Below are 26,315 nucleotides of genomic sequence, written 5' to 3'. Positions count from 1 at the left end.
GCGGGGGGATGCCGCTGAGCAGCGGCTATCATGTAGCGAGCCCTGGGCTTGCTACATGATATAGGAAACATTTTTTTTAAAAAAAACTGCTGCGCTCCCTCCTGGCGGATTTTTTTATACCGCCAGGAGGGTTAAAAGATTTTACAATGGGCAAACACTGTCTAAATCATTTATACATAATTATTGTAAAAATGAAGCACTTTTTTATTACATTATTTTCAGTGGCGTTCCTCTTTAAAGGGAACCTGAAGTGAGAGTCCTATGCTACTAGTTGTGCTCTATGCAAGTCATATCGCAGTGCAATGATCCAGTTTGAAATTAGCCATACAGGGGGGCAACAAGCATTCTCTACATTTTCATGTCATTTCTCCTGTATTTCAAGATTATTTTTTTTTAAATGTACATTTGGTGCTGTGTAGAAAGGATATCGTAAGGTGTGTCCCCATTGCTGTTATCAGAGATTGTTTGCTTTTGTTACCGATACTAGGTAAATGAAATTGTGCTTTATTGGCTCCCTCTCCATTCCCTCTATAAGACAGATCATGGGATTTGAAACGTCTTGGAAGAATGTGTTTGTTTTTTGTCTTGTTTTATGCATGGCATTTACTTTCATTGGGTTGCTTTAAGTCCAGTTGTGCAAAGCAATGGTAGCTGAAAGCAAATTTATCAGTTGAAAGATGTGTTCAAATTCTTAGCCTAGGTGACTCATGCAGGAAATGACTGATCGCTGAAGTTGCCTGATGTCTATGCATAGCCCATTTGATAGGCCACATTGTCATGTAAGCACTATTAATTCATTTCAAATAGTCAGTGGTGTGATGATTAGATTTAGGCCTCTCTCTCACAACTGCTCACTGCTCCCTGGTAATTGCTTGCTGAGAACACAGTTCAGCTGATTGTGGAAAAGAGGCCTTAAAGAGAACCCGAGGTGGGATTTAATTATGTTACTGGGGCAGCGCGTCGCCATGCACAATGTTTACCTATGCGCTGTCAGTCAGCGCTGCTCCCCCGCCTCCTCCGTATCGCCACTACCCGCCCGCGTCCCTTCCCTCCTATCAGTGGGAGGGAAGGGACACGGGCGGGTAGCACCGAGGCAGGGGAGCGGCGCTGACTGACAGCGCAGAGGTAAACATTGTGCTGGCGACGCGCTGCGTGTCGCCAGCACTGCGGGGGTATAGCGGCGCCCAGGGGGGACATGGAGGCACACCATGGGGCAACAGAGGCTGGTGTTAGTGTGCACAACCAGCCTCTGTGCACCACTAACATAATTAAATCCCACCTCGGGTTCTCTTGAGGGGCCCATACATTTGCCGACCAACCAGCCAATCGACCATCCAATTAGATTATTATAATCGCATTGGATGAAAATTGGTGCTGCCAAGTGCATGCACGACTGACAAAGCGACCAATTTCGGGACAGAAATTGGCCGCACGGTCGATCGCGCATGCTGGAAGATGTTGGGACGAAGTTGGTCGGGTGCGCGGCAGTACGGCGGCCGAATTGCGAACGAGCGACGAGACAACGGAAACCCCCGCCGCTGCAATGTATAAAGGTATGCAGTGTGTGTGCATTTAAACATTACCTGTCCGGTGTTGGCCTCCACGCGGTTTCCGTCCATCTCGCCGGGGTTCCGCATACACGCCGGCGGCGTATAGCGTCTGATGTCAGACGCTATGCGCCGCCATGTATACCCGGTAAGATGGACGATCACCGCGTGGAGGCTGACACCAGACAGGCAATGTATAAATGCGCACACACACTGCATAAATTTATACATTGCGGGGGCGGACGCGGCGGCTCAGCCGATTTCCCTGATGATTTCGATTAGAAATTTCTCTTGGTCGATCTGCCCATAATCTTTTAATGTATGGGCACCTTTAGGGATGCTCAGGGAGATGCAAATTTTGTGCAATTTTTGCTGCTTGGAAATTGACTCCTCTCCTTTTATTTAGTTCAATTTTTTTCAGCTGCCATGTTTTTGCATAACATTTGGAGCAAGACTCTTTTAGCTTTTTATTGACCATTCCCAGTACAGACACTAAGGGCCCATGTCCACTAGCTGCCGTACTTTCTGCAAGACGTGCGGCGGCACTTCCTGGTCTGCAAGTACGCAGCTGAATATGGGATTCGCTGCCTCCTGCGCGAAAAATTGCTGCAATGTTGGCCGAATGGCTAAGGCAAGCGATTTGGACTGCGGCAACATTATCCCCTATGGCAGAGTTTCCCCGCACGATTCCCTTGCAGGGAAACTGTAGATTCAGCCTGATTTCCACTGTAGTGGAAACAGGCCCTGAACATTTGACAAGAAAGAATTGTTCTACGTGCGTCATCCAAAAAAAAAAAAAAAATAGCCTTTTGCTTTTGTCTACTATGAAAAATCTTATTTTTGTGTAATGTAATTTTACATTTGTCTGGTTAATCTCTTTCTCTCACTGCACTCACTGCTTCACATGTAACTGCAGAACACCAGTTAGGTCTCTTTTTTTCACGGGCAGTGGATAGGCAGTGAAATGCCTCTAAAACTCTCACAACTGCTTGCTGCTGCCTGGTAACTGCTTGCTGAGCACACATTTCAACTGCCCATGGAAAAGAGGTCTAACTGTTTGCTCAGCGCCATTAAAGAGAGCTCGAGGTGGGCTCCTAAAATGAAAAATAAAAAGTAACTACCTGATCCGGCGGGCTTAGTGGATCAGGTAGCCGCAAAAGACGCAGGTCCTGTGGGCTGCAATAGCCCATTTTCACTTTCCGTGACCTCTGGGTCAAGACGCTGCAAGGAGAGACTGTGTGTCTCTCATAGCGTGCAGGGAGGCGGAGGAGCGGAAGGGGTGCGCAGCCAGGGAGAGAGAGAGCTGCCCAATGGCAGCTCTGGAAACCTTGTAAGAACGCCCCTGGCGGGCTTTTTTGAACAGGTGTGATCGGGGATCGCTAAAGATCAGGCATGCCGGAAAAAGAATAGACCAGGGGTGGGAAAACTTTTTCCGCTGTGTGCCGTTTTCCTCTCCTCCCTCCTTCCATGCAGCGTTGCGGACTTCTGTACACACATTACATGCTCACTCCAAGCAGTATTTTCCTTGGTAGATTGTTGAACAGAAGGTTACCAACGTCCGGTTACTTTGCATCTAGATGGTTGCGTGACGTGATCATGAATGCTCATTTCAAGCGATGGAAATCTGCTATAGAATATTCTTTACTATTCAAATTTTCTAAGAAAACATTGGCCTATTCATTATTACTTCTCAAACCGCTTCTTGTACATCCATGTAGGATGTATTGAAACCAATTAAAATGTTGTAATGTGTTGATTATTTCACCATCAATTAATCCATCTATAGTTCCAATCCATAACGGATTATTAAAGAACGTTTTCCCACTAGTCAAACAATCGCCTATAGAATCGTTCATAGTCAGTCTGGGACACCAACAAGGTTTATTTTCTGCCAATGAGACTTTTCTTTGCTACTAATGTTCTATTTATTATCCGTACTACACATATAATTCATTATCATAAGTGTTTTTATTTTTCCCTTCAGATGTGACTTCCTAGCGGTATGATTATTTCCGGATTTTAGTGTCTGAAAGTGGTGCAGTTTTTTCACATGCTTCTAGACCAGGCATGGGCAAACTTGGCCCTCCAGCTGTTAAGGAACTACAAGGTCCCACAATGCATTGCAGGAGTCTGACAGCCACAGTCATGACTCATAAAGGCAAATGCATTGTGGGACTTGTAGTTCCGTAACAGCTGGAGGGCCGAGTTTGCCCATGCCTGGTCTAGACCCTAAAAATCATACAGCTAGATAGATCTGCGGCAGCCCTGCACATTACACTCCTCCCATAGATCCATTTCGGGGTTATCGCTCTGAGCTGAAGATTTCCGTCCCGAGTCTGACTCGGGATTACCGATGAGGACAACATGAAGTGATAAGAATATGGGGGCAGCCATATTTATTTCCTTTTAAACCGTACCAGTTGCCTGGCAGGCCTGCTGGTCTGTTTGGCTGCAGTAGTGTCTGAATAACACCAGAAACAAGCATGCAGCTGTTCTTGTCAGATCTGACAATGTCAGAAACACCTGATCTGATGCATGCTTGTTCAGGGTCTAAGGGCCCGTTTCCACTATCGCGAATCTGCATGCGTTTCCTGCATGCAGATTCGCACAGCCAATACAAGTGGATGGGCCTGTTTCCACTTGTTAGTTTTCCTGAGCGTTTTTCTGTGCAGGATTTTTCTGCAGGGCAGAGCCCTCAGAATTCGCCTGCGTGTGGAATGCATGCCGATCGTCGCTAATGTATTTAATAGGGAAATCGCCTGCAGCTTTGGTATGCGAATTTTCATGCGAATTCGCATGGAAATCAATGGAAATGCACACCGGCACTGCCATGGTTAAATTCGCATACAGCGTCATTCAAGCGAATTTTCATGCGAATTTGCACGAAAATTCGCATACACCCGCATGCGAATTTTTACCGTGACGATTCGCACTGCACAAGTGGAAACGGGCCCTATGATGAGTATTCAGCTTATTACTTTCAGCCAAACGATGCCGGAAGATCACAGCGACGTACCACGACGACTAGCATTCCCCAATCCATCTTCCTGCCAGCGGTATACACGACGGGCGCAAATGAGCGTTCAGATGATCACTGTCCGTTGTGCAGGAGTTGTCGGGGGTCTTAAAGATCCGATCCGCCGGTCGTTGTCGCAAATGTCATTTGTGAAATCGTGTAACTGTACCCATGTTACAAGATTGCAGAAATCATCGCTCAAAAATGTTGGATAAAATTCGTAGTGGGAATGGGCCTTTAGACTGGATTCACACTGGTCCATAGCATAACCCTCGCGTTATGAGTGTGAACTGCAATGGAGGCTGGACATAGACTTTAACCACTTCGCATCCAGACCTTGTTCCCCTCTTATGGGCCAGAGCAGTTTTGACAGTTTAGCTGTGTCCTTTTTAAGTCAGAAATATTTTTACCCCTACTTGTGACACAGAAATGAAATATATGTTTTTTTCAAGACAAACTAGGCTTTCATTGTATGCCATTTTTTTTCCCTCAAACAATTTTGTTTTCTATGAATTTTAATGGGAAAACAAGGAAAAAATAGAAAAAAAACACATTATTTCTCAGTTTTACCAATTCCAGTTTTAAAAATAAAAAGTACTACTGTAGATAAAAAAAAACACAAATTTTGTTTTGCTATTTTCACTGCTTATTACAAAACTTAGATAATGTTCCTGTCACAATGTATGGTGAAGATATTTGATTCTGAAATAATGCTACAGAGTGTATTTTTCACTATGAACTGAGAAAATAAAAGTATTTTTAATGGTAAAAATCAATCCCATTGGCTCAGGAAACATATATTCCCATTCACCAATTAGTGCTGCATCAGATAGTGCCAGAAAAGTGCACAGAGGCAAGCCCAATCCTGCACCGCGCTGCTTCTGCTACAAGACTTATATCTACTGACTCGTGGCTTAGATGAAGTCACAGAGGATGTAGATCTACTGTAGTGGTGAATAAAGTGGTTAAAGAGAAACCGTGACCAAGAATGGAACTTCATCCCAATCATTAGCGGATACTCCCTTTTTCATGAGAAATCTATTCCTTTTCTCAAATGGATCATCAGGGGGCTCTTATATCAAAAGGCAACCATGCACGGGAGAGCTGAGTAATCACTGGGAGAGTGCATCAAACCAAACAGATTGATTGTAGATCCAGCAAGTAGAAAAAGAGGGGGCTCTTTATTGCTGATATTTTGTTGAAACCCCTCCACAGTGTGATGTGAGGACCATGGTCCTGATAGTTTCCTGTCTGGGAACCTCATTGCATTGTGGGAAATAACCGCTGTTTACAGCTTGGTCCAACTGCCAAAAAATAGCAAGCAGCATCTCGTTCCACTGACATCACCTGTCAGCAGTAAAAATTCACCATGGGATAAATGTCAGAATGTAAATGAGGGAAAGGAAAGATTTTACAATGGGTAAACACTGACCAAATAATGTATACATCATTATTGTAAAAATGAAGCACTTTACATTATTTTCACTGGAGTTCCTCTTTAATACAAAGCCTGCATGCAGCGAGTTAGAATGCAATCATTTACAGCACAGTACTGTGAACAGGGTCATAGAATTGTATTGGCAGTGAGTTTACAAGCAGAATTATTCTGCAACCCAACTGAGCACTGTGAACTGGCCCATAGAGGCAGAGGAGATCCACAGGATAGTCTCCTTAGGCCTCTTGATTCAAAGTTACAGATTTCCCAGCAAGCTCAGGGTGAACCAGAACTCTTGATTCAGTTGTCCTTTAGGCTACGTTTCCACTGTAGTGTGACATTTTCGCCTGCAAAAACATTGTGTGACTGTTTGTTTTCTGTTTAGTGAAAATTTGCCTGTAAATATTATATATATATATATATATATATATATATATATATATATATATATTTCAGTAAATTTGCATTCGTTAAATATAACATAATCTGCCTAGTAACATCTTAGTCATGACTGCTGACAATTTCCTGTAACCATGGATCTAATGCGAATTTTCACGCAAATAACGCAAACATTCATGTTGCCTATACAAAGCATTGTATGCGAATCATATGCGATGTCCAAAAAATTATGCAGGAACTCAGATTTTTTTTTTTTTTTCACGCGTACGGAAATTTGCATTGGATGGAAACTGCCCCACTCACTGCCATTAGTTGCCAAATCAATGGCAACACAAAACGCACAAGTGGAAACCTAGCCTTAAAGGACAACTGAAGCGAGAGGGATGTGGAGGCTGCCATATTTATCTCCTTTTAAGCCATACCAGTTGCCTGGCTATCCTGCTGATCCTCTGCCTCTAATACTCAACCTCAGACCCTGAGCAAGCATGCAGCAGATCAGGTGTTTCTGACATTGTCAGATCTGATACTTTTAGCTGCATGCTTGTTTCTGGTGTTATTCAAATACTACTGCATCCAAATAGACCAGCAGGGCTGCCAGGTAACTAGTATTGTTTAAAATGAAATAAATATGGCAGCCTCCATATTCCTCTTGCTTCAGTTGTTCTTTAAGAAGACTTCTGGATTTTCACAGACACAGCAATACAACCCTATGCCTGTGGCTAGCTGTACACTTGAGCATGTGTGTTTGCTTAGACTGGTGGCAGTTAGGGGAATATTGCATCAGAACGTAGAGAGAAGTGATCAGTTTTGTTAGTATTGTAATGAGTGCCCTCCAATAAACAGACTATTTTTGTTGATGTGAACCAGATGCTGTTAACCCCTATTGTGTGCTTGCAGGCGTCAGAAGAGGCCTCGCTGAGAGCCCTGGAGAGTCTGATGACAGAGTTCTTTCACACAAGCACATCCAACGAGCGCAAGCGAGAAATCGGTAAGAACACTTTGGCGGCAGGAGTCTCCTCACAGAGTACAGCTTTATTCTCCCTGTGTCTTGGCTGGAGCATGGAGGGTGAAATTGCTTATGTAAAATGTGTGTGTGGAGCTCTCTTGCCAGAAGGACACCAGGCTGCTTTCTCATCAGTCACTTCTATGGAGGAATTTCTAACAGGTGTCAAACGGCCAAATCACAAGTTCATGTGGGGTTTATTACTACAGAGCCTCCCGCTCTCCTATGAACCTCTGACTCCAGTTCAATAATATCAGCTCTGATCACTTCATAGACAAATGAAACACAACAAAACCCGCCTCTGGGCCTGTCTACACCAGTGTTCCTGGAGCTTCAATTCCAGCCACATGTTTATCTGACTTGGCTGATAGAGGACCTACTCTAGTTCCTGCATTTGTATCCTCCCTCCTGGACTACTGCAATGTCCTATTCATAGGATCCCCACAGAAGACACTAGACACATAACCTTTATATCACGCTTTTCTCCTAGTAGCTAGGGATGAGCTCACGAGTCATTACGAGTAGATAGCTACTGGAATACGTGATTCTATTGAGGCTTAATTGCTGCTGGGAGAGAGGAGGTTAATTACCCAACTGCCCGCTGCTTCTATAAGTATCACACAGCCTAGCATGCATCCCATTCGGCCGGAAGGAGGAAGTGCGCAGTACTGAGTTGTGGAACGCGTCCCATTGGACACGTGCGAGGCTGTGTGATACGCATAGAAGCGGCGGGCAGCTGGGTAATTAAACCCCTCTCTCTCTCAGCAGCACTCCTGCAGCAATTACGCCTCATTAGAATCACGAATTTGAGTAGCTAGCTACTCGTAATGACTCGTGAGCTCATCCCTGCTGGTAGACTCAAAGCACCAGAGCTGCAGCCACTAGGGTGCGCTCTATAGGCAGAAGCAGTGTTAGGGAGTCTTGCCCAAAGTCTCCTCATTGAATTGGTGCTGGCTTACTGAACCAGAAGAGCCCAGATTTGAATCCAGGTCTCCTGTGTCAGAGGCAGAGACCTTTAAACCGTACAATATCCATCCCCAGACTATTGCCAGTGCTCCCCACAACTCACATCTCCCCAGAACTGCTAACACTTGTTGCCAGTAAAATGGAGACTTCAGTTTAAGATCTGCTGACATTCAAGACTCTAAACCACATGGGGCCCAAGTACATAGCTGATCCATTAGAACGATATGCCCCCTCCATGCACCTTCCACACTGCAAATGGTACATTTGGTTATTTCCAGGATTCACTTAAAAACATTTGGTGATGGCCTTCTCTCATGCAGCCCCTACTCTATGGAACTCGCTTCCACAATCTGTGCAAGAGGTCCCATCTCTAGACAGCTTTGAGAAAAGGCTAAAACCCCACTTCTTTTGCCAAGTGTTTGAGACTGCATATCGCAGGGTCACAGCACTTTTGAATCCCCAGGGAGAAAAGCGCTATAAAAGTATTATTATAAAGAGACCTCAAAACTTAGTTAACTTGATCCAGAGTTCCCTGCCTCCTAATATTAATGTATAGGGGATTGAAAAGGACTCCAGGTGTTTTTAGGGCATAGGTAAAAAGAAAAAGAAAATGCCCATCTGAGGACTGGGAAGCTCCTGAGGAAGTGAAGTAGAGCTTTACGAAATCCGTTGAACCTAGTGCTCAGCCCTATACTTAACAAATTAAAGAGTGTTTCTATTAAAACAAGCCTAGTGGCAATATTTGTGAGTCAGACGGATTCTCCCGAGACTTTTAGAAGTTCTGCATTATGAGTGAGACTGAGTGCTCTGTAATGATATATACAGTGGGATGCGAAAGTTTGGGCAACTTTGTTGATCGTCATTAATTTTCTGTATAAATCGTTGGTTGTTGCAATAAAAAAAATGTCAGTTAAATATATCATATAGGAGACACAGTGATATTTGAGAAGTGAAATGAAGTGTATTGGATTTACAGAAAGTGTGCAATAATTGTTTAAATAAAATTAGGCTGGTGCATAAATTTGGGCACTGTTGTCATTTTGATTCCAAAACCTTTTGAACTAATTATTGGAACTGAAATGTGCTTGGTAAGCTCAGTGACCCCTGACCTACATACACAGGTGAATCCAATTATGAGAGAGTATTTAAGGGGGTCAATTGTAAGTTTCCCTGCTCTTTTAATTTTCTCTGAAGAGTAGCAACATGGGGTTCTCAAAACAACTCTCAAATGACTGGAACAAAGATTGTTCACTTCATTGTTCACTGTCATGGTTTCGGGGAAGGATACAGAAAGCTGCCTCAGAGATTTCAGCTGTCTGTTTCCACAGTTAGGAACATATTGAGGAAATGGAAGACCACAGGCTCAGTTCAACATAAGGTTCGAAGTGGCAGACCAAGAGAAATTGTGGATAGACAGAAGCAGCGAATGGTGAGAACAGTCAGTCAACCCACAGACCAGCACCAAAGACCTACAACATCATCTTGCTGCAGATGGAGTCACTGTGCATCGTTCAACCATTCTGTGGACTTTACAAAAGGAGATGCTGTATGCAGAGGAAGCCTTTTTTTCCACCCACAGTACAGACACTTAAGGTATGCTAAAGCACATTTGGACAAGCTGGCTTCATTTTGGAATAAGTTGCTCTGGACTGATGAGACTAAAATTGAGTTATTTGGACATAACAAGGGGTGTTATGCATAGAGGAAAAATGACACAGCATTCCAAGAAAAACACCTGCTGCCTACAGTAAAATATGGTGGTAGTTCCATCATGCTGTGGGGCTGTGTGGCTAGTGCAGGAACTGGGAATCTTGTCAAAGTTGAGTGATGCATGGATTCCACTCAATATCAGCAGATTCTGGAGACCAATGTCCAGGAATCCGTGACAAAGCTGAAGCTGCGCCAGGGCTGGATCTTTTAACAAGACAACAACCCTAAACACTGCTCAAAATCCACTAAGGCATTCATGCAGAGGAACTAGTACAACGTTCTGGAATGGCCATCTCAGTCCCCAGACCTGAATATTATTGAAAATTTGTGGTGTGAGTTAAAGAGAGCTGTCCATGCTTGGAAGCCATCAAACCTGAATGAACTAGAGAGGTTTTGTAAAGAGGAATGGTCCAAAATACCTTCAACTAGAATCCAGACTCTCATTGGAACCTACAGGTTCAGAGGCTGTAATTTCTGCAAAAGGAGGATCTAGTAAATATTAATGAATTTTTTTTTTGTGGTGCCCACATTTATGCACCTGCCTAATTTTGTTTAAACAATTATTGCACACTTTCTGTAAATCCAATAAACTTATTTCACTTATCAAATCTCACTGTGACTTTTTTTTATCGTAACAACCAATGATTTATACAGGAAAATCATGACAATTAACAAGGTTGCCCAAACTTTCGCATCCCACTGTATTGTTGATAATTGTTTTGGTCTATTGATATACATGTACTATATGTTTATGGTAAAGAGCGTTTTATATGTATTCACTGTCCAAGTATTTTAAAGATTTATTGATAAAAATTGTGGTTTTATACTGACAAATGGCTCCCTGTATTTCTAAATACTTACAATACTGACCTATACCCTAAAATCTCCCAGAGAACTGTTCAATGCCCTGATAGAGGACTTCCACATGGTGAGAGGTTTGTTACACTGACTCCAGATGTTTAGGTTGTGCAGGCATGTCAGTGGAATATGGAGCAAAGCAATAACTAAAGCTACCCGTACGTGTACACAGGCTAGATTGAACTTGAGCAAGGTGGCAGATAACTGCCCATGCCTAGAATGCAGCATGTTCAGAGGCATAAAACAAAGGAAAATTAAAATGTAACTTTTTTTATACTAAAGACATGGCTCAAAAAAAACTAATTAACAGTAAGTTGGACACTGAAAATGTATACTGTATATACTCATATAAGCCGACCCGCGTATAAACCGAGGCACCCACTTTTACCTCAAAAACCAGGAAAATGTGATTGATTTGTGTATAAGCCCCCTCCCAAGTATAGCCTCTCCACAGTATAGCACCCTCCACAGTAGCCAGATGTGCCCCAAGATTGTTACAGCTATGTCTCTAGATAGATATGAGACACAGTGATTGCCACATAGGAAGAATCCCCAATCATTGCGCCGCTGATCCGTGCATGCACACTCCGCAAGCCAGGAGACACAGGTAGTCTTGAGCAGCGCACTCTGCACACAATGTTGCAGGGGATGAAGGGCACGGACACAGCAGGGCGCCAGTTGACAAAAGCAGTACACATCACTAGTACATGATCCTTGCGCTTCTCTGCCAGTAACAATACCCACTCCACCATTCAATTTGCACTATAATGGTAAACTAAAAACAGCCGACACAAAAAAAATCTCTGTTTAACCCCAACATGGGGCTTCATCAGGGATGCCCGGTGAAAGAGCTGATTGCTAAGGTGCAAATCACATAAAGTGCTTACTTATATAAGGTGCAAAGTAGGGCTGCACGGTTTTTCGGTTCAAAACCGAAACCGCGGTTCGTGCCAAGACGATCTGGTGATCGTCAGTATCCTCGGTTTTTACTGAGTGCCCGCCCGCTGCCTGCACGCTTGTCTGGCCCGCCTTCCGCTGTGCGCCGATTGGCCAAAACCGCCAGAAGCAGTGAATATGTATTGTGGTTAATGAGCGGGGGGGCGGGTCCACTCGAGCGAGCGGCACACAGCTTTACCAATCGCTGGATAGCGATGGGATGACGGCAGCGGTAGGCGGATCTGTACGCTCTGTACAGCTCCGCCTACCGCTGCCGTCATCCCATCGCTATCCAGCGATTGGTAAAGCTGTGTGCCGCTCGCTCGAGTGGACCCGCCCCCCCGCTCATTAACCACAATACATATTCACTGCTTCTGGCGGTTCTGGCCAATCGGCGCACAGCGGTGCAGCCAGACAAGCGTGCGGGCAGCAGGCGGGCACTCTGAAAACTGCAGAGTGACGATAACTATATCGTCTTCACGTGAACAGCCCCCCGCTGCCCTCACATGAACCGCCCTCGCTGCCCGGCTCTTAAAAAGGAACACCAGTGAACACTGCTGACAGTAGCTGCTGCATGGTTTATGACAGTTGGTAACAGCTATTTCCCACAATGCAGCAAGGTTCACAGACAGGAAACTGCCAAGAGTACGTTCTTTTCTTGTTCTTGTGGGAGGGGTTTCACCACAATATCAGCCATATAGAGCCCCCTGATGATCCATTTGTGATGGGGTATCAGCTACTGATTGGGATAAAGTTCAAGAGTCGGAGTTTCTTTTAAAGCAATCGTCCGCCCGCAGTATCTGGCTAAACTATACTGGGGGCATAGTGAATTTAGTGCCAAAGCTCGATTTAAAAAAAAAAAAAAATCGTGAAAAAATCGAAATCGCAATTTTTGAGAGAAAAATCGCAATTTCAATTTTTACCTAAAATCGTGCAGCCCTAGTGCAAAGAGAACAGTCTATGTACAAATATTGCGGGTAAGACTAATGAAGGGTATAGCAAGCTCATGATAAAGTATCAGAACTTGATCCCTAGGTGTACAGTTGAGGGCCGAGTGCTGTACAGACATTTCTGTAAACTACACTTGAATGATACGTTCTATTGCCATGGAGGCAAATAGAGGTGTCTGGTGGGCAAAGTAAGGCGGTGGACAGTACCTTTTTTGCTTATGGTCATTGTTTCTGCTGAGTTTAGCCTGGTGTTTGTGTACAATGCTTTTGGTAAGGACATGACAGGAATGTGAGATGGGACATGTTATTGCTTATGACCCTGTGCAGTGGATGCATACAGTACTTGGTGATTGCTGTGCAGTAGGTGATGGTTGTTTTACAGAAGCCAAGCACCATTGTGTGCTGGGAGAACCTTGCTTTGTGTATGTAACCTGTCCATGTCCTGAGGGCCGGGCGTGAGGAGGGTTTTTTTTTTTTTTTTTTTGTTGAGCTGGAGGAATTACTGTTGCCTTGTGGCTGTTTACGTTAGAGTAGAGGGAGCCATGCTCCTCTCTTGTTCAGAATATCTAACCTCTGGCTATCCTGTGAACTCTTCCTGGGTGAATAAAGGGTGGGTCTTGCGGCCCTTTCACACCTATGTATAAGCATAAACAAGTGTTTCGTTTATAGGAGGCTCCTCTCCAGTTGTGTATGCATGGAACAAGCCACTTAGGACTGAATGTGATTTGTACATACAATGCAGTTCATTGCATAAAGGAGTGAACAGCTATTCTATGTGAAAGGCATGAACTGGGAGGCAGTCTCGTATCTGAAGGTTCTCATTAGACGTTGCTTGCTAAGTGATGTTGGATTGTTAAAGCTTCCCTGCTTGCTGTTTTGTTTTCTTGATAATCTGGCATTGTCTGAGTTCCCTCCTCTCTCCTCTATGGTCTGATCAGGAGCCCTGGCCTTGCTACATATCCCTGTTTGTAGGAAAATCTGTGGATGAATTATGATTGTGTCCTCACCTTTTGTGTAAAACGAGGGTAAAGCTTGGCCCCATACACACATCGATTGCGATCTCTGATTTGATCACTTTAATCAAATCTGCCGGTAATTGAACGGATATGTTTGAACCATAGATGTGGTTTGTTTTGGGTTTCTTTGTTTTTTTTTTTTTTTAAATGCAGGGCTGTGGAGTTGGTGCAAAAATCATCTGACTCCAACTCTTGACTCCTCAGTTTATGAAACCACTGACCCCGAATCCAGGAACCAAAAATTGCACCGACTCCTTGACTCAGACACCACAGCCCTGGATTTACCATCCATTGTGGGTAGTTTTATTGTTGAAAAATCTCTGTATGAGGTGGTTGGGGCAGCAGCGGTTTGGGATTGATGGTTCCTAGCATCGCACTGCATCCAGCATTTTAAATCAATGATTGACAGATTAATGCAGAGCTGTATCAAAGGGCAGCTTGCTGTGTAGGGAAGGAATCAATTGCTATCTAATCAAATTCCGATGAGATCCTTATCAAACCATAATCAACCTGTGTATGGGCCAGTGCACACCAAAAAGCCATAGCGTAATAGCAAACGCTCAGTGCTTTCTGAAGTGATTTTTCAGAACGAGATTAGGCATGTGCCTAGCGATTTTTGGAGCATTTCGGTGTAGCGTTTTTATTTTTTTTATTTTTTTTTTGTTTGTTACAGTAGAGCTGGAACTGAACAGCTTCTGTAACAAACGCTTGGAAAATCGCTCTGTTCTAACTGTTTTCAGTGCGATTTTCCACTTTCCTATACTTAACATTGAGGCTGAATTGCCTTAGAAATCAGCAGAAATGCTGCAGGACCCGCGTTTGCATTTGGGAGAAAATCATTTTGCTCATTGGTGTACTCCATCACATTCAAATACATTAGCCAAGCGCTTTTCAAGGCACTGGCATTTTTAAAAGCAGAAGCGCTCTTGGTGTGCACCAGCCCCATGTCTCATTTAAAGTGAACCTTAGATGAGGGTAACAAGTATTTTTTCTTACTAAGGGCCCTTTCACACCAGAGGGATTTTTCAGCGTTTTAACGCCACGGCTGAAGTTGGCGTTTTGCTAGGTAAAAGAAAGTCCATAGACTTTCATTTTACCTTTCACATCGAACTCGGCGTTTTGGAGCGTTGCAACGCTCCCAGGAGCTTTTTCAGGGCTGTTAACAGCCGAAGTTGGCTGTTGGCGTTTCAATGATAGTCAATGGAAAACGCCAACTTCAGCGTTTTCAAAGCCTTTTCAAAGCGTTTTACAGCTATCTTGTTCACTTATTTTTATAGAAGAAAAAAAGACGTTTTCATATGGGCTGTAAAACTTTCAAAAGGCTTTGAAAATCGCTTTGTCAACGCTATGTATTGGCGTTAAGCAAAAGGCTGGCTTTCAGCCTTTTCTACCACAGCCTCTAGTGTGAAAGAGCCGTTAGGGGTTCTTTCAGCCCTCCGTAGTCTGTCCGCTCCCTCAGTGTCCTTTGCACTAGGCTCCAGGCACCTGTCACCCCATCAGTTCATTACTAAGTTGTAGGCTACTGCTCATGCGCTGTTCCGGGCCGTGTGCCTCTTCCCTCTCGTTATCAAAGATCCTGGTCTCAAAAGCGCAACTGAGGAGGTACATGGCCTCGAACAGCACATGTGCAGCTGGCTTGCAGACTTTAATTTGACAGAAGCACAACGGAGGGAACTGGGAGGACACTCTGGGAACCAGCGGACTACAGGGAGCTGAAAGAAGCCCCAGGTACAGTCATGGCTGAAATTGTTGGCACCCCAGAATTTTTTTTTCCAGAAAATCATGTATTTCTCACAGAAAAGTATTGCAGTAACGTGTTTTGCTATACACATTTATTCCCTTTGCATGTATTGGAACAAAACAAAAAAGTAGACAAAACCCCAAAAATGGGCTGAACAAAATGATTGGCACCCCAGGGCTGTGGGGTACAAAAATCTTCCGACTCAGACTCCTCAGTTTATGAAACCACAACTCCGGGTAACCAAAATGACCCCAACTCCTCGACTCCGACTCCTTAGTCTAATATTTAACATGGCTGTGGATTTTGTTCAAAAATCACCCAACTCCGACTCCGACTCCTCAGTTTATGAAACTCCGACTCCGGGTGCCCAAAATTGCCTCGACTCCGACTCCACAGCCCTGTGGCACCCTTAACTTAATATTTGGTTGCACACAGTTTGGAAATGTAACTGAAATGAGTTGCTTCCCATAGCCATCAATGAGCTTCTTACACCTCTCACCCGGAATTTTAGACCACTCCTTCTTTGCAAACTGCTCCAGGTCTCTCTTATTGGAAGGGCGCCTTTTTCTCAAAAGCAATTTTAAGATTTCTCCACAGGTGTTCAATGGCATTTAGATCTGGCCTCATTGCTGGCCACCTCAGAACTCTCCAGAGCTTTGTTGCCATCCATTTCTGGGTGCATTTTGATATGTTTGGGGTCATTGTCCTACTGAAAGACCCAAGATCTCTGATGCAAACCAAGCTTTCTGACACTGGGCACTACAGTGTGACCCACAATCCTTTTGGTAATCCTCAGATTTCATGATCCCTTGCACACATTCAAGGCATCCAGTGCCAGAGGCAGCAAAACATCATTGAACCTCCACCATATTCCACCACTGTAAGTACTGTGTACTCTTTCTTTGTAGGCCTCATTCCATTTTTAGTAAACCGTAGAATGATGTGCTTTACCAAAAAGCTCTATTTTGGTCTCATCTGTCCACAAGACTTTTTTTTTTTTTTTTTCCCAGAAGGAAAAAGTACTCAAGTACTTTTTTGCAAACTAGCAGTGTTCTCCCCAGGCTTTTTTAGCCGGGTGTTCCACCCGGCTAGTTTTGGTGAGCACCCGGCTGTCAACGGCTCACCTCCTCCTCTCTTGTAAGCAGTGTTGTACAGAAAAGCTCCGGCCTTCCAATTTCTCATCTCACCCCACCCGGCTACTTTTTCATGCCACCCGGCTACTTTTTCATGCCACCCGGCTGGACCAAATTTCTGGGGAGAACACTGAACTAGTCTTGCTTTTTTATGTCTGTGTCATCAGTTGGGCCCTCCTGGGTCTTGCTGCCATAGCTTTTATTTCATTTTAATGTCGAAGGATAGTTCGCGCTGCCACTGATGCTCCCTGAGCCGGCAGGACAGCTTGAATTTCTTTGGAGCTTTTTTGGGGCTGCTGGTCCACCATCCGGACTATCCTACGTTGCAACCTTTCATTAATTTTTCTTTTCCGTCCACACCCAGGGAGCTTATTATTACAGTGCCATGGGTTGCAAACTTATTGATAATGTTGCGCACTGTGTACAAAGGCAAATCTAAATCTCTGGAGAAGGACTTGTAACCTTGAGATTGTTATTTTTCCACAATTTTGGTTCTCAAGTCCTCAGACAGTTCTCTTCTTTCTGTTGTCCATGCTTAGTGTGGCGCACACACACACCCAATGCAAAGACTAAGGCCTCTTTTCCACGGACAGTTGAACTGTGTGGTCAGCAAGCAGTTACCAGGTGTCAGTGAGCAGTTACCAGGCAGCAGCAAGCAGTTGTGAGAGTTTGAGAGGCATTTCACTGCTTGATCTGTATTTCTGCATGGTCATTTGAATTTGATTTTTATATCATAATGCTGTCTGGGTAATGGGCTTTCTATATAGCCATACACCCTTTTTTTTTTTTTTTTTTTTTTTTTCTTCTGTCTGAGGAAAAGAGGCCTAAGTGAACTTCTCTCGTTTGTATCTGCTTTCAGGTGTGATTTGTAAATTGCCCGCACCTGTTAATTGCCCTGGGTGAGTTTAAAAGGCATCACCTGCTTGAATTAATCTTATTTATCCACAATTTTGTCCAACCCATTTTTGGACTTTTGTGACATTTTGTCCAATTTGCTTTTTTCCCCTCCTTTGTGTGTTTTGTTCCAGTACACACAAAGGGAATAAATGCGTATAGCAAAACATGTTACTGAAATACTTCCGTGAGAAATACTTGATTCTCTGGAAAAATTTCTAAGGTGACAACAATTTTGTCCATGACTGTATGTAAAAAGGCATAGCTGCTGGGCTTTGGAGACGGATCAATTTTTGTGTACCTGAAGTCAGTCGGTGGTTTCATAAACTGAGGAGATGGAGTCGGATGACTTTTGTAGCGACTCCACAGCCCTGCATAGCTGTCCATCTAGCTCCAAAGTGCACCAAAAAACTATTAAATTTTTTGCCTATGATGTATAGATAGCAAAATCTAGTGTTTGAGGCCTGTTCCATGCAGACATAACTAGAGGTAAAACTAGCCATACACTATTCAGCTTATAGCAGAACAGATTATCCTCTACCTCCTTTTGATGTTGCACAAGATTTGAGCAGAAGTCTTCCCTAAAAATCGATCTCATCCTGATTACTGTAAAGCCCAATCTACACGATACGATTCTTTGTGCGATTCGATTACTATTCTATTTATGATCTGATTAAAGCCAACACAATGGCAAATTGAATTGAATCGGACATGTCAGATTTAATCGGATCGTAAATAGAATCGTAATCGAATCGCACAAAGAATCGTATCATGTAGATGGGGCTTTATATTCTAGCCTGATGCAGTACAGAGCTATGGAAAACTTGCTCATGAGCTGCATTTGCACACAGCTCTTTTGCATTCCTGCTGGGTTTTATCTAGCAAAGAACAGACAAGTCCGATCAGTGCTTGATATTTTGATTGTAATATCGATCATTAGAGTCATGGATTTAATAGATTTTCATTTGATTCTATTTTTATATCAAATCTAATGTCTAATAATATCAAGTAATCTATGGGTACCTCTACATAATGAGCTCTTTTCACCGCGTCAATACTGTGAGCCAATCGGTTATCACAGGGCCGAATAGGGAACGGATGACTCTGGTCCTTAAAGAGGAACTTCAGTGAAAGTAATGTAATAAAAAAAAAAGTGCTTCATTTTTACAATAATTATGTATAAATGATGTAGTCAGTTTTTGCCCATTGTAAAATCTTTCCTCTCCCTGAATTACATTCTGACATTTATCACATGGTGACAGTTTTACTGCTGGCAGGTGATGTCAGTGGAAGTAGCAGCTGCTTGCTTTTTTTGGCAGTTGGAAACAGCTGTAAACGGCTATTTCCCACAATGCAACGAGGTTCACAGACAGGAAACTGCCAGGACCGTGTCCTCATAGTTTCCTATGGGAGGGGTTTCACCACAATATCAGCCATACAGAGCCCCCTGATGATCTGTTTGTGAAAAGGAATAGATTTCTCATGGGAAAGGGGGTATCAGCTATTAATAGGGATAAAGTCCAATTCTTGGTTACGGTTTCTCTTTAAGGGCCAGAGCCGTCCGGTCCCGAAGGGGTTAATGCATACAAATGCCCATGTTGTGCTTCAGAAAATGTGGACACAGTAATGGGTGTGAATTAACGAGTCAGGCAAAATTGGCGCCGGAAATTTGAGCGCAACTGACGCCCCCATAGGCCGTGATGTGACAGAGCCCAAATCACAATAAAAAATAGTGATTCGCCTGCCAGCAATAGCTGGAAGCTGGATTAAGTCTTTCACCAGTGTCAGTGGTGGCCTGGAGGCGATATAGCAATGAACGCCGCAGGGACCTTTGCAGGAGCAGCGTGTACCGTTTTTTGGCTTTACCTCGCGCCCAAACTTCCTCGTGCTTTAATTGCACTTATGCACGAAGGAAGCTTCAGAACCTCTGTCAGGATGTTATTGGTGCTCCTTGCTTCCTCAGGACCACCAGGATGCATGTCAGTCATAGACGTAGTGGGGACAAGAAATTGGGGAAAATCTCCTCCTCTGTAGTGACAGCAAAACCTATAAAAAGGCTTGACTGGAATAATACGCATGACAGTGAGGTAACTGGAGCACTGTGGTACAGAGAGAACACAGTAAATGTCTTGCTAATATAATTGTGGCTTTTCTTCACAGAGGCTCTGCTGAATAACTTTGCTCAGCAACTTGGCGCCTGGAGGTTCTGCTTCTACTTCCTGTCCAGCTCACATAATGACTATGTGCTGATGTACAGCCTCAGTGTGTTTGAGGTAAGATGTCTTTTCTAGTCTACCCAGAAGTGATGTGTAAGTTTTGTACTAATGTGGGTGTGCCGAGTCCTGCTAGTGTCTTATCTCCCTGAGAATTCAGTGAGGAGGTGTCGCCATCTTGCTTGCTAACTTGGGCATGCAGTTGTGGTCACCCTGAAGCCAAATAATGGTGTTGTGGGGTGGATCAGGCTTGCTTTATTGGGTGTTGGCAGGTTGATGTAGATCAGGTTATTAGGGCACGTGGAGTGGCAGGCGTCTTAGAGGCCTGCGTTAAATATTGGTAATTGGGCACCCATGCAGTGAGTTGGGTGCCCGATGCGGGTATTAGCTGATCGTTTACCACCAGGGCTGTGGAGTCAGAGTCGCAGCAATTTTGGGTACCTGGAGTTGGTGGTTTTATAAACTGAAGAGTTGGTGTCAGATGATTTTTGTACCGACTCCACAGCCCTGTCTACCACATAGTCTGTGATCAGCTACAGCCACTGATTCCAATATTGTACAACTAGCGGTTGTTAGGGTACCAAGGTTAGGAGGTTTTATTTAAGCATGGGGGATGTTAGGGTTAGGCGTTGGGTAGCGGGGTTTGAATTTAGGGGGGTTAGGCATTAGGTAGGGGCTGTTTTTGTAGCTTAGAGGGGGTGTTGGGCATTAGGTAGGGGCTGTTTTTGTAGCTTAGAGGGGGTGTTGGGCATTAGATAGGGGCTGTTTTTGTAGCTTAGTGGGGGTGTTACGCATTAGGTGTGGGGGGGGGGGGGGGTCGGTTTTGGCAATTAGAGGCCAGGGGGGCTAGGCATTTGTTGGGTGGGGGGTTTAGGCTCTAAGAGGGGAGGGTTCAAGTGAGAATGGGTACCAAGTAGTGCATTGTGAAATATCGGTATTTTAAATTACCAATATTTTACTACTAGTGGCACCACCCAGTGCCCAGCTCAAGCAGTACGAGCTCAATCTGTACTGTATACCACATCCAGGTTTTGTGTGCAATAGTGGAAAACTTTCACAAAGGAGACGGTATGTCTACTGATGTCCCCCATGTGGCGGCAGTGAGTGATATCTACACCCTGGCAGGAATAACTGCTCCAAAACAGGCCGTAGATTTCAATCACTGTTGTCCGAAAGCTGTTAATTTGCACCAACTACTCAGGCACCGTGGGGACACTTGGAGTAATCCAACACAACATTATGACTCTGAGAGCCTACAGTAAGGATTCTCTTAGCAGAGTACTTTCAGAGTGTGGATTTTCTGGCAGCACTCCAAGAAGACATATTTTGGGACATTGTGATGAGATTCCCATGACATCCACTAATAGCCAAGTAACTTGCTTCCAGTATCTCTGTAAACAGCTCCAAGTCATATGCCAGAAGTCTGCAACTTGGGCTGAACAATTAAGACGAGGAAGGGTAATTCGCCCTGACTCTGGAAAGTCTAAGTGGCGTAAGATACGTCTGGCAGAGTACATAAGATTGAATAAGCTTGCAATTAGCCGAAATTGATGCATGGACATGTGATTCAAGGTCATCCTCCCATTCCTCCGAATCCACATCTGGGAATATGAGCAAACCATCTAAGTTTCATGGACTCTGAATCTTTAGTTGCCAGTACCATTATAAGAGATGTATACAAAGTGGTAGTCACCCCTCCCCCCCCCCCCTCCCCCCAAGTACGTTGGGCGTGTATTCAGAGAATTCCATAGGTCGGGTTCCATACTGTGTCTGCCAACAGTGCCTGATCTGAAGGTATTAAACACTCCCACTTTAAAGGATATTCAAGTTTAAAATTATTGCTTGAAATAGTTTATACATACTATATCTCTGGACCAGGTCCGTTGCCTCAGTAGCCTCTCGCGATGCCCCATCTACCCGCAATCAGTGCTGGTATAGGCCGCAACCACAAGTAGTCTGCAACTTTTGAACTAGATCTTTGGCCCACGTATGTGCAATTTGTTCAGTGGCCGTTCTGTGACCCAACACAGCAGCGCCACTGAACAAACTGTACATGTGAAGGCCAAAGGAGTGGGAGCATCGTGAGGGGCAATTGAGTCAGCTATCCTGGTCCGGAGACATTACAGATGGTATGTATGGACTCTATTGAAGCAATAATTATTACCTCGGATATCATTTTATAGATAACCCAAGGAATGAATAACTACAAAAATCACATACTTGCCTAAGGAGAGGAAATGCTCTGGGTCCTAGTGAGACTTCCCTTGTTGTCCTCTGGTTTTCCGCCACTGGCCAGCACCGTCCAGCTGATCGGGGCTGTTTTTTTTTTCTTCTAGCACAAGTGTGGCTGTGTTGCAGCCGTATCTGTGCAGCAGCACGGAGCTGCTCATACACGAGCAGCTCAGGCTTACTGCACAAGTGTAGCAATACTCTCAAGCAGGCGCAGTACGGCTGCACTCGTGCCTGCAGTGGAGAGCGACCCCCCCCCCCCCCCCCCCCCGATCAGATTACCAACAAGCCCTTGTCCGTAATCCTTGGATGGTCTGCAAACATCAATGGGGGAACGGAGGACAGAGGGTGAAGCCTCATTAGGATTCAGAGGCTTCCTTCTCCTTGGGTAACTATGTGATTTTTCTAGTTATTTACTACTCAAGTACACTCTAACGACAATGGAGGAAGCATTGAAGTCACATGAAGCACAAGTAAGCTAACTCCCCGTGACCCTGTCCACTGCCTGGGGTGCTGAAGAGTGGTGTGCGGTAGAACTTGCATTTCTGAATTCAGTCTCCAGAATTCAAATCCCAACACTACTGATTATTAGACAAGATTCCAGATGAAATAGTAACTTCTGTTGCAAAGTGACACCATACCGTGTTTCCCCAAAAATAAGACCATGCAATTTTTGCTACAAAATATTTGCTAGGGCTTATTTTCAGGGGATGTCTTATATTTATATGAACACACACGTTCCTGTGCTGTGTCCTCCTGCCTTACCCACTGTCGCCTCTTCCTCTGCTGGATCCACCTCTTGTGTGCCCCTGTGCCCCCCTTGTACTTTTTATGTCCTGGTGTTCTCCTTTGTCCCTGTGTCCTCCTCTATCCCCTGTCCTCCTGTGTCTTCATCCTCCTCTTACCCCCAGCTCCATGCCGTTGTTTCCCCAAGCTTCAGCCTATGGGGAAGAAGTACAGCAACTTGTGTTTCTACTGGAGTCAATGGTCTTGCAGGCGGGACCATAGCTATGTTATTGGGCCAATCACTGCACTTTCTGAGTAGCGGTACCGTGGTCCCACCTGCGAGACCGTCGGCTACAGTAATAACACAAGTTGCCATACGTTTTCCCCTTACTACTGCTAGGGTTTACTTTTTGGGTAGGGCTTCTGTTTTGAACATACTCGAAATTCCTGCTAGGGCTGACTTTCAGTGGATGTCTTAATTTCGGGGAAACTGGTAGGTAAACGGTCATTATCTGGAAAATATAGTTTGCCTCATTTACCATAGATTTATAGTGTGTGCCTAACATAAATCCAAACTCAGATTGGTGTTGGTTTTTGTCCCCCCCTGGATTTAAATGAAGCCTGTAATGAGAAAGAGAAGCAGCCTTTGATGAGGGAGGGCTTCCTCCCTTAGATGTTGACCCAGCAGTTTCAGCACTCTGTAGACTGCTGACGTGGAGATAAAGTATCGACATCTGGAGTACTAACCACTGGGCACAGCATTGTTCCACATCAGTACAGCCACTGAATAAGCCATTTAGTGCGCCAGGCAACTAACTTTCCATTGGCTCAGCACTGGCAGCCTGAGTGTTTCTCCATTTTCCTTGAAAGCTTTTTTTTTTTTTTTTTTTTTTTTTTATTTGATGTGCCAGACTTTGTACTGCAGTGATCATTGGTTTGGGCCTTATGATGAGTTTTATTCATGACCAGCCTGTATTGAGGTTTTAAAGAACAGGCAAACTTGCTGCCCTATTGTGCTGCATATCTGAACTAAATAGAAGCATTACATCATACTTCTGCATTAAATAGGGTAACCTGCCCCACCCCAACACTAAGACTAGAGTCACACTATGGGCTTAAAGGGAACCCGAGGTGAGAGGGATATGGAGGCTGCCATATTTGTTACCTTATAAACAATGCCAGTTGCTTGCCAACCCTGTTGATCTTCTGGCATAAGTAGTGACTGAGTCAAGAACCCTGGAACAAGCATATTGCTAATTCAGTTAGACCTGAGTCCGAGTACTTGATCTGTTGCATGCTTGTTTAGGATCTATGGCTAAAAGTATTAGAGGGAGAGGATCAGCAGGATAGCCAGGCAACTGGTATTGTTTAAAAGGAAATAAATATGGCAGCCTCCATATCCCTCTCACCTCGGGTTCCCTTTACAGGACAGCTGAAGTGTGGAGACAGAAGAATGTGGAGACAGACATTTATTTCCTTGTAATCCATACCAGTTGCCTGGCAGCTCTGCTGATCCTCTGCCACTAATACTTTTAGTCAAAGACTCTGAACAAGCATGCAGCAGATCAGGTGTTTGACTGCATTTGCTGCGTTCTTGTTTTAGGTGTGTCTGACATTACTGATGCATGGAAGATCAGCAGGGCTGCCAGGCAACTGTCATTGTTTACAAAGAAATAAATATGGCAGCCTCCATATCACTCTCACTTCGTGTTCCTTTTAAACGGTTCTGTGTCGCAGAATGGACCACGACAGACGTCAACGATTCCTAAGGAGTTGAAGTTGTAGATGACAATGTTGCCAACCATGACATGAACCAATCATACCGTGAATACAGCCTAAAACTTGCCACAGCAATCTGTCTGCTTGGAATTCCAGCTTTTGTTCTGTAAATGTCACTTGGGGCCTTTAAAGAGGAAATTTTAACCAAGGCTTGAACTTCATTCCAGTCAGTAGCTGATTAACCCCATTTCCCACAAGAATTCTTTACCTTTTCTCAAATCGATCATCAGGGGGATCTGTAATGCTGATATTGTGGTAAAACCCCTCCCACAGTGTGATGTCATGATCATAGTCCTGACAAGTTGCCGTCTGTGAACCTTGTTGCATTGTGGGAAATAACAGCTTTTTCCACCTGCCAAGCAAGCAGTATCGCCCCCTGTGCATAGAATTCTCAGTAATGAACATTCCCTACAGATCACCTTGCAGAACTAAGATGTCACTGTCGCCAACCGTGATAAATTTCAGACTATACAATCTGAGTGAGGAAAGATTTTACAATGGGCAAACACTGACTGACTAATCTGTAAATATTGTTAAAAATAATACATTGTATTTATTGGTATTTTCACTACAGTTCCTCATTAGGCTGCAGCTGATGTTTGTTTTTTTCTTTGGTCTTCTAGAACCTGATCAACAAGATGTGGCTGGGTGTCCCTTCAGAAGAGAAGATTGAAATCCGTAACTCCTTGCCTAAACTACTGCTGGCGCAACACAAGTCTCTCCCAGGCTTCATCTGCAACAAGCTGTGCAAGGTCATCGTGGACATGGGCAGACAGGACTGGCCAATGTTCTACCATGACTTCTTCACCAATATCTTACAGGTGAGAGCCAATCTAGGCAGAAATGAGCAACAAGCTTACATCCCTTCAGCCCAGCATCCCTTCTCTGGACGAGATGCACTATTACTGGTATTCTAAACTTGTCTGTGGTGCTGGATGCAGAGATGCTTATCTGATGGGGTCCTTCCGATGGTCTCTATATTGGCAGGAATCCCTTCATTTTTATGGGCGCAGTAGTAAGAGTAAAGAATGGAAATGATTGCTGGGAAGAATTACTTTGGCGTGAGGATTTAACTCTAAAGTAGTTAAATAACCGTCTGGAATACTTTTATTGCCTGTACAGTTATCCTGCTTGCTTGTGTTCGAAAGTCCCTTCCCCGCAGCTCACAGAACAGTATTGCATTGCTGCTACATATAGTCGAGCTAATTTAAAAAAGCAGTTTAACGAGGATCACTTTTTCTGTCCTGCTTACAGTTCCACTGAATGCTGTTTTTTTTCCTCACCCTAATCAGCTGCAGTTGCTATACAGAAGGCAATGGGGAAATCTCCTGCAGGGCAAGTGCAATTTGTTAAGCTTCCAAGTAAAGTCTCAGACAGACAGAGGCATGTCACCTTGTGGGGATTGGTATTCCATCTTTTGGGCGACACTGAAAGGCCAATATTGTACAAACCTGCCGCTAGTCTGCGGGCTAGTGATATGCTCTGTTGCTGGGTGGGGGGGTGGAGGGGGTTAAGTGACAGGTGTGACGACACACGGTGAGTGGGATGAGTGGAGAGAACAATGCCTTCAGTCAGATCGATCTGCCAGTTGGATCTCGTGGGGGGCAGGGACTGGCATACACACAAGCTGGAATCCCAGCAGAGGCAGTCCTTATTGACCACTTTGGCCAAGTTTCATCTAGCATGTGTACAAAGCCTAAAGGGATACACGTCTTCCATTTGTGTCACCATCAGGACTGATCTTGATCCTGTAGGGGCTATGAG

The 26,315-nt window shown here is 44.3% G+C and overlaps 1 protein-coding gene across 2 annotated transcripts in view; it reads left to right on the top strand.

Annotated features, from left to right (window-relative positions):
• The window catches only part of XPO6 (exportin 6), a 102,352-nt gene that overhangs the window by 4,538 nt on the left and 71,499 nt on the right, over positions 1-26,315 (top strand). For both annotated transcript variants that reach the window (XM_068244191.1, XM_068244190.1), the window contains exons 2-4: positions 7,295-7,385; positions 19,765-19,877; positions 25,175-25,372. In XM_068244191.1, the coding sequence (XP_068100292.1) occupies positions 7,295-7,385; positions 19,765-19,877; positions 25,175-25,372 (402 nt within the window). The remainder of the gene's footprint in view (positions 1-7,294; positions 7,386-19,764; positions 19,878-25,174; positions 25,373-26,315) is intronic.

Source organism: Hyperolius riggenbachi, chromosome 7, assembly GCF_040937935.1.
Source record: "Hyperolius riggenbachi isolate aHypRig1 chromosome 7, aHypRig1.pri, whole genome shotgun sequence".
NCBI classification, from domain to species: Eukaryota; Metazoa; Chordata; class Amphibia; order Anura; family Hyperoliidae; genus Hyperolius; species Hyperolius riggenbachi.
This window is presented reverse-complemented; position numbering and strand designations above follow the sequence as displayed.